Raw genomic sequence first — 9,415 nt, 5'->3', positions numbered from 1 at the left:
ATTTTTCTAATTATTTTCGTATTTTTACTTTAAATAAAATATCGCTATTCATTCAAGAAACTATATCCATAATTACGCCTCTATACAATTTGTTTTTTTAAGTATATTCTTCTGTTGGGAAGGACTTTTCGAAGAGCCTGGGGCTAATTGTGCAATTATAAGATGGCCACCACACTCTCTTTTTACTTTAGCCTGCTCTCAGTCTGGGGGAGGGGAATAGTATTCTTATAAAGCAGTGCTGGTGAGCGCCGGCCCGGGTTGCGTGCGATTTGAAAGCTGCTGTCTTGATAGAGCGGCTGCTGTTGAATAGTTGTTTGGAGCAATCGCGCTGCGGGTGACATGAGAGAGATGTCTGCGTAAGTGCGATTTAGAAAAGAGTACCTCTGCTCCTCGCAGCTGCCTCATGGAGGGAGGGTGCTTCTGACTTGTCTGCTTGGGATTGCGTGGGCACTTCCTAAATGGGTTCTCTCTATCCCACATCGGGTAGTTCGCAAATGGCCTTGTTGACAACAAGTTGTTATGCATAGACTCCTCTTTAAAAGTCCAGGACCGTCTGCCAATTGAACATTTAGTTTAATTCCTGTGCACCAAATTATTCTTTTACTTTTGATGGTTTGAAAGTTGAGGTGTGTGTGTCTGTACAGGTGCTCAAATGCGCTTCTTTTATTTTATGACTTTGAACCGCTTATGCATTATGGCCTTCTGTTTATTGCATGTCACCAGGGACGCTGGAGGCCACCCGTCTCTGACCATCTCGTCATAGTTGACCTGAGGGATGACTGAGGGGGCGTTCAGTGGACTTTAAGTACTCAATCACCTGTCTCTTTTACATTGAGTTTAAACAAAAATAATTACTAGGATGTATCACTTATACGAGGGTCACTTGATGACCAAGAATATGATGCATTTTCAGCCTACTTTTGTTGCCCCTTTTTGTCATGTAGTCCTAATGGGACACATGACTGGAGTAGTTATTTTTACATCATTTGCTTCAGAACTCCTCTGTGCACTCTGACGGCTGCGATTTTTGGTAGCTGAATTAGTGCATCCATCACGTAAGGTTACCACCTGCACTTGCTTATGGACTGGTTTTTTGACATAATTCTTGACATATGCTTGAGTTGATCCTTACCAATGCTGAAGGTGCCGCAGGGTTAAAATGTTAAAGCTGGCCAAGCCTCTTACAATGAGCAGTTTAACCATTCTGGCCAGCTCCGTTGCAGGGTTCATCGTCGATGGGAGCTGGGAGCTATTTGGCTCCTACTTCTAGCTTACTAGATCCTGGTTAGCTTGCCAACAACTGCTACCACGAACTACTTCTGACTCTCAGTGCCAACTGGTGCCATACATACCTATGGGATACTAACTCTTTGTATATGAGAATATATGTAAAGTTATGTTGGTAAAATGTTTAACTCGTTTAAAGCACAGGGAGTCATATATAATGGAAACAAGTTTGTAGTGTGCATCTCATGTCTAAATTCTGCTATGCAGGTCTGACAGTTATGATTCACAGGTGTGACAGGGCTGCATATTACATTTGGGATCAACCTGTACGTTCACCAAGCCCCTCTGATATGTTGCTGTTGGAGAGATTCTCTTTCCAACCTCATTTAGTCACTTCCTGCATTTCTATTTCCCTGTATACTATGTGTTCCAAGGCAACTTCACTTGATGTATGCTGCCTCCATGTACCTTGTGTGGTGGACACTTGCCAGTTCCTTTGCTTGACGTGCATATTCCATTGTAAGTTCCGTATTTCTGGACACTCGTGTGACTGCTGTGTGCCCCATTCCATGAGTATTGGAGAACTATCTGCGAACAAATCCCCTTTTTTACAGTTGGGGTGTACTTAATACTAGCTTTAAGTATTCAACTGAACAGTTGGATAATTATTTGGCCGGAGCCGAATAGATGGCTTTTTAATTAAGTGGAGTTATGTCGACAAACACTTTGTAAATTAAAAACACACTTTAAAATGTGTATCCCTTTATTGCATTTTATTTGTCTATGAAAGATGTTTGTGTAACCCATGAAGGAAATGTATTATCAGAAAATAAACTGAATATTTCTGTGCATTCATGTTTCACTTGTTTGTGCCCAAATAACGAAGTCCATCTCAAAGTATTTTATGCATATATTCAATCTATGTGAGGGGAGAGTGGATTTGTCTACTTCAATGTTACCTTTGGTCCTGCCTAGCTTTAGCCATCTGGCTCCAGCAATCCACTCTCAAGGAGTGATTACATCAATTGGCGCCCTGCTGACTGCTAAAGTGCTGCTGAATACAAACCTTTGAGATCCTGAAGCCATGCTTTGTACCTGTTGTACTGAGTGGATGAGGCCTTTGAAAAACCTTTTCAATCTAGTGTTTTTCTTTTTCGGGTGGCTTATGTTTATGGTGTTTTGGAGTATGGTAAGATATCTGACAAAAATGATATAGGGAATGTTGTATCCTCCATGGTCCTCAGCTGACTTTATAGGGACGGTGATGATTTTCAGATCTTTAATTGGCATGTATTTAACTTGTACATCCATTTGGTACAATGTTTCTAAAGTGCAAACCCGTATATCCCTGTGTTAAACAAATATCCCTCTTTTTAACTCTTAATGTTTGAAGGAATATTTCTGCTTCTGCAGATGGGCATTTTGGTTAAAAACAAATATATCCACATTCTTTGGTAACATCTGTCACGTACTCAACTCAGACTCATTTTGGCTACTTGAGAAAGTTGGAGGGTAGCAATGTTGAACCCTATGTTTCGATATTACAAGCGCATCTCTGCCGTAGGTACACTTCCCACTGAGTCCTCTTACTTGCTTTGTAACCTTGGCCTGCACACTGAACAGTTGTTTGCTGCAGGCACACTACCTCCTAAGCTATTTTACTCATGGTATGGAACTTACTGGGATCTCTAACAGCTATATTCTACTTGTATTTGTTTTTTTTTTTAACTTTTCTTTATTGGCAAGAAGTAGCAGCCAGTACCACATACATTACAACAAAGACCCACATTGCATGTACAATAGTGAACGATGAACCATATGTTCTACAGAAGGTTCGATAGAGACCCACCGGAGATAGATTACAGTGAAAGCATGCATCATGTAGAGTTATCCACTCCCAGGGTGGGGGAAGGAGGGGATGATAGGAGCTCTAAGTCCACCTTACTGTTCAAGTAGCTACAGAACTCTGTCCATATGTATTTAGGGCGAGCATTGGCAGGGAGCAAGGATACGAAGGCCACATGTCCTGGATTGCTGCCCTAATACGGAAATTTTGCCGCAGCTCTAGAGGGGACCCGGAGTGCCCTGGGCTCCACGTATCTGGGGTGATGAATTTTCCGTCAGGGAAGAGGTCGGAGAATGATCGGTATCCCAAGTCCGACCAGTGGCGTATGAGCAGCTGATCCTGAGTGGGGGTGAGACCGGGGAAAGACCAGAGGGGAAGCCACTTGTAGTATGGGGGGGGAGCGGGAACCCGGCGTCGGTATCTGCCGGCACGCTCTAATAGGGAGGCCACTGAGTCAGCAGGGGCCTGCGTGCGATGTGTGAAATGGGATCAAGGACATGACATTCACCCCCTCATTTGCAAGGATTTCGAGTTTAACATGCGGGGGGGGGGTTCTTGGTGATGGTACCAGTATGTAGCATGTTGGGCCTGGGCGGCTATCCAATACTGAGCAATGTCGGGTGCATTGAAGCCACCCCTCTCAAAAGGTAGGGTCATATGTTGCCACTTTCTGCGCACAGCACCAGAATGCCAAAGAAAGCGAGCGCACTCAGAGTGCAGATCAGCAAAGTATTGTTTCCCGGGCCAGAGTGGAACATTAGCAAGAACGTATAGTAGTTTAGGAACGATAATCATTTTTATTAGCGACATTCTCCCTGAGAGCAAGAGGGGAAGGTTACGCCATTTTTCAAACCTGGCATGGGCGTATTTTGCGGCCGCCCCATAGTTGTCAGTCAATAGGGAGGATTTTGAGAGGGACACCTGGACCCCTAAGTATTTGATGCCCTCGGGAGCCCACTTGAGACGGAATTTGCACGCCGGTTGGGAGGTATCGGGGTGAGGGGAAAGATTTCTGATTTAGAGTAATTTATGGTGAAGCCCGAGAATGTACCAATTTTAATAATTTCACGCATGATTGGGTCGAGATGAGGGGTCCCTGATATACACAAGCACATCGTCAGCATAAAGTGATATAATTTCGGGAGTATCGTACACTATCAGCCATGGGCTCGATGGCCATCGCAAATAGAAGGGGAGAGAAAAGGCACCCCTGTCGCATCCCTCTGCGGAGGGAGAAAGGAGCCGAGAGGTGAGAGTTAACCAGGACTCTGGCCACCGGGTCAGTGTATAGAAGTTTAATACAGGACATCATGTAAGGGCCAATCCCCATCTTCTTCAGCACCGCCCACAGGTATTGCCACGAGACCATGTCGAACGCTTTTTGGGCGTCTATGTCACGGCCACTGCGTTGGTTTGAGGGTCAATTCTAGACATGACATTAAATAGCCGCCGAATGTTTAAGGCGGTGGACCGAGCAGGAACAAATCCACTCTGGTCTGGGTGAATCAGGAATTTCATGATGGGGAGGAATCTGTTTGCAATGATTTTGGCATAGATCTTAGTATCGGTATTGATAAGGGCTAGAGGTCTATATGAGCCCCATTCATCTAGAGGCTTACCCGGTTTAGGAAGCACGGTAATGACAGCCTCATGCAGGGATCGGGGGAGGGTGGTAAGGCGCATCGACTCCTCCCAAACCTCATGGAGGCGTGGAGCCAGTAGAGCAACATGTTCCTGATATAACTCGGCGGTCAGGTTGTCCGGACCAGGGGCTTTCCCCTTAGGGAGGGCTGAAATGGCAATGGTGATCTCATCGAGGGTAAAAGGAGCATCTAGTTCTTTGGTGGCCGGGGACACAAGGGACATTGGAATGCGGTCAAGGAGGTCATCCAGTTCCTGCGGGCTGTGCTCTGGTTTCTGGGCATAAAGGGTTGCATAAAAGTCTGCGAAGGTCTCAAGAATAGGCTGGTCGGCCCAATGTTGCACTCCGTTGTTGCCAATAATACTGTCAACTCGGGCTCTACCTCCCTCAGTCCGAACAAGTCGGGCTAGGGTGCGGCCTGGTCTCTCCCCCTCACCATACTTAGCAAGGTATCTTATCTCGCTTTGGGCGAGGGACTCAAAGTTGTCTAGTTCAGCTCTAATCTGCGCCAGTTTGGGTGGGGAGGGGTGGCCGCATACTCGCGCTCAGGATCCCAGCCTCCCTGGAGATACACATGCCCCTAATAAACACCTTAAATGCCTCCCATCTCACCCCGTCCGTTGTGTCATGGCGTTTGTTGCAATCGAAGAACAAAGTAATATCTGCAAGGATGTCAGCCTTAAAGACTATATCATGTAGTGCGTCAGACTTAAACCTCCAGTTAGAGTGCTGAGGGAGGGCCGGGTGCAGGGCGATGTCCAAGGTGATCGGGGAGTGATCAGAGAATGTGCGAGGGAGAATCTGAGTGGTGAGAGTTTTGCCCACAAGCCCAGCAGAGAGAAGGAAGTGATCAATCCTGGAGTGGCTATCGTGGACAGAAGAGTAGAATGTAAATTCCTTCGACATTGGATGAAGTACCCGCCAGGCATCCACGAGACCAGCAGAGAGCATGTGTGCGTGGAGGCGGCGAGCGGCCCTGGACAGTGTCCTGGGTGCCGCACCGGATCTGTCAAGGTCGGCGTCAAGGATGAGATTCATGTCCCCACCCCAGATGATGGGAACCCCAACATAGGCAAGGAGAATGTCGAGGATGTGGCCGAAAAAATCGGGTGCATCAATGCATGGGGCGTATGTGTTGACCAGAAGGCACTCCACATTGGCAAGGAAACGGTGTAGGATCACATATTTACCCTGGACATCTATGTGGCTGGTACGGAGGGAGAATTCCAAGGACTTGTGAATCAAGGTGAGGACACCTCTGGACTGTGAGGAGAACAATGTGTAAAATCTGTTAGGGCCCCATGACTGGGTGAGAGAGGACGATAATGGAGCGAGGGCGTGGGTTTCTTGTAAAAAAAAGTATTTTGACCCCGTGCCTCTGGACATAAGCCATGACCTTACGTGCCTTCGTGTAGTTGCTGAGCCCTCTGCTATTACAGGACATTAGCCTAGTAGCCATTCAGTAACTATTTAGGGGGGATCCGAGTAATGCGTGTCATACCTTGTCAAGTGAGCGTAGGTCGCTTGTGTAGCAACCCAATGTGTGGTACCAAAGGCTGCCGCTATCCTGCCATTTTTGTTTCTATAACATCCCACAACACCACCCCCCCTCCCTCACTGCCAACCCCAACCGGGCAGTGCCCAAGGACCCACCCAGAGTCACATGGCCTTTGCGCCCAGCACAACGGGGCTGGACCAGTTCCCAAACCAAACAGGGGAACAGCCACTGAACTAAAAAAGCCAAACAAGGCATTGCAACTGCAGCGGGGGTAGCTGCTGCCGTGAGCCCGGTTAAGACAATTGAACGGTGGAGTGCACCAAATAGCATACAGCGGTGCCTAAGTTGAGTTCTTAGAGGAGGCTACACAGTAGAATATAGTGAGCAGGGGCTGCGGGAAAAGGATCCAATTACAGGTACCATATTCAGTAAACCATACAGCAATGTCCCCTGATGCAGTCCATGAAGTTCCACTATGTGTAACGACTGTAGGAGATTACACAAGGAGAAGGCTAAATAAGATTACAAGGAAATTGCAAATAACAGGTGCGGTAGTAGTGCTGCAATGCCACAAATAACAGGTGTATGGCAGGCCGGCTCAGCCCTCCTCAACCGGATCCCCTCCAGGGTCCGGAACAGGAATATGTGCCTCAATAAATTTCACCGCCTCTTCGGGGACAGTGAAAAAGTACAGTTTGTTACGGTGGGTGAGCTTCAGCCTAGCAGGGAATAACACGGCATATTCCACCCCCCTCTCTCTGAGCATTTTTTTCACACCATTGAATTGCCTGCGCTCCAATTGAACATTAACAGAGAAGTCAGAGAAGATCCGGATAACCTGGGACTCAAATCTCAGTTCTCCTCTTTCACGGGCCAGCCGTAGGATGTGGTCTCTATCTCTAAAGCTGAGAACCTTGGCTATAATCGGTCTAGGGAAGTCGCCCGGCCTGGGGCGAGGGGCCAATGAGCAATGGGCGCGCTCGATGGTAAAGAACGGGGAGAGTTGTGGATGCCCCAGAAGATCTCTCAGAAGGGTCTCGACTGCAGGCTCCATTCTGCCCTTAAGGGCTGTCTCGGGAACCCCTACGATGCGAATATTATTCCTGCGGGATCTGGACTCCAAATCATCGCACTTCGCCTTGATCTGTTTCATATCTCGCACCAAGTCGGAGACCGTATCCTGGAGCACATGCACCTCATCCTCGGTGGCCCCAATCCTGGTCTCGGCCTCAACCAGCCTAGTGCCATGCTGGTCCAGTTTGGTGCGCAGGGAGGCTACGTTGGCATTTATATCATCTAATTTTTCGTGAAATGACGCAAAGTTCTTGGCCATAGACTCCATGATTGATGTGAGGTCGGGCTGAGGAGGACATGCGGATCCCGCCGACTCGTCCTGCAGAAGGGCGGCCCCGGCCTGGTCCTGCTTGGCCAGGGCCCTGGCAAACTTGTCCATTGCTCCCGCCTTGTTTGCCCCCCGTGCTTTGCCGGACATCTTAGAGGGCGGCTCAATAAGAACAGCGAGCGCTTCGTTAAAAGGCATCAATGGGGGCCAGGGGGTTTAGAAAGGATCAGGGCCCGCAGTCAGTGATGGGTCGGTATCCGCCTGGGAGGAAGAAGCAAAGGTCCACCCCAATCCGGTGTACTCAGGGGGTATAAGCCCACTTCCAATGGTCGAGCCAAGAATCAGGGTGGGAGTATGGTCCGGGGGGACAGCACTCAGTGGCGCCCGGCCCTGAGCAGGGGGGGTCAGGCAGAGGGGGGCAAGTATTGAGGAGTAGCGTGGTGCGTGGGTAGTAGGCACGTAGATTGAGGAGATGAGGGCAGTGCAGGGCGGCACCAGCAAAAGGAGAGCAGTCGCAGGGGAGCCTGGCTAGCCTGGGGGGGCGATTACAATTCCATGAAGAACAGGCAGAGGCCAGGGACAGGGCAGAGCAGATGGGCGCAGTGCACTGTAGCCAGTTAATACCTTCTCCTCACCTCGGGGCCCAACGGACCGCAGAGTAGGTGCACCTCCAGTCCAGAGCAGGCCGCCGATCTGCCACGCCAATATCCAGGACCACAGCCGGAGCCAACGACTGGGAGGCCTCAGCACAGCCACCCCCCCAAGCCGCCGCAGGAGAGCCGCGTAACGGGCGGCGGAACCAGCGCGCTCTGATGGCGTCCGTGCGGGGGGCGCTCCAGCGACCCCCGCAGTGTCCCGTAGTTCTCTGTGCCCGCACAGGGCCTGCAGCGTCGCACCCACCCAAGGGCAGGGGGGGGGCGGCGATGGATCCGCGGCGGGCCGGCGCGGGGCACGGCCCACTCCACTGGGGAAGCGGGACGCAGATGGAAGCGCCGGGGAGGACCCTGTGCAGCCCCGGCCGGAGCCGCAACGGGGGACCAGGAAGAACGGTCGGCGAGACAGCAGGACGGAGTCCACAGGAGGAGATATCGCGGGGGCCGCTCCGGCAGCCCCCATCACGTCCCAGCGCGTCCTCACCCCCGGGCAGGAGCAGACGGCGAGAGGAGCTGCTCCGGGAGAACCAAGGATCCGAGATCCGACGCTCCCCGAGGGGGGGGGAGCGGGCCGCGGCTGAGAGCTGGAAGCGCCGCGCTGGCGGTGTAGTCAGGGGAGGGAGGGCGGAGAAGGGAGGGCGATGCCAAAGCCCCAGACCGGTGCGCCCAAGCCGCAGGCAAGCGGCCGATGGGGAGGATGGGCCTCAGATGGAGTAGCGCGGCCCGTAGGCCTCCAACCGCGGCAGGGTGACCTCCGAGGTCCGTTTTCGCCCGGAAACCGGGCAGGATGCAGCAGAGGCGGTGGGCAGTAGAATGCCTGTGGTCTCGTCTCCCGCAAGTAACAAGCACCGCTGAACGAGGCGGATATGTAGCACACGGGCCACGGAGCTCATAAGCTAAGCGGCCATCTTGCTGGCTGCTCAACAGCGCCCCCTATTCTACTTGTATTTGGATTGGGAATTGGTGGGTTTGGAACCTGTAACTTTCTGCTAGCTCAAATAGGTAATCAGCAAATTAAACGCCTAAAGAAAACACCATTTTTCTCAATGGTGACTTCATAAACTATTCCAGCTCGAAGACCAAAGATGCATTCAAAACCCCCAGATTATTCTGTCCAGCACACAAAGGGCTGAAACTGTTTGCACTTCTGCTCTGCCTGTGATCAAAACAAAAAAGTGGTGGCATCATTTTCTTAATGATTTTAAAG

At 50.4% G+C, this 9,415-nt stretch overlaps 1 protein-coding gene across 3 annotated transcripts in view; it reads left to right on the top strand.

Annotated features, from left to right (window-relative positions):
- The first annotated feature begins 220 nt into the window (after positions 1 to 220).
- The window catches only part of PAPOLG (poly(A) polymerase gamma), a 1,009,150-nt gene continuing 999,955 nt past the window's right edge, over positions 221 to 9,415 (top strand). The window contains exon 1 of one of the 3 annotated variants that reach the window (XM_069608034.1): positions 221 to 356. In XM_069608034.1, coding sequence (XP_069464135.1) covers positions 340 to 356 — 17 coding nt within the window. In that variant the 5' untranslated portion in view covers positions 221 to 339. The remainder of the gene's footprint in view (positions 357 to 9,415) is intronic. The other 2 variants (XM_069608035.1, XM_069608036.1) reach the window with 2 other exon arrangements.

The sequence above is a fragment of the Ambystoma mexicanum genome, chromosome 4q, assembly GCF_040938575.1.
Source record: "Ambystoma mexicanum isolate Mex_15411 chromosome 4q, UKY_AmexF1_1, whole genome shotgun sequence".
Lineage (NCBI taxonomy): Eukaryota > Metazoa > Chordata > Amphibia > Caudata > Ambystomatidae > Ambystoma > Ambystoma mexicanum.
This window is presented reverse-complemented; position numbering and strand designations above follow the sequence as displayed.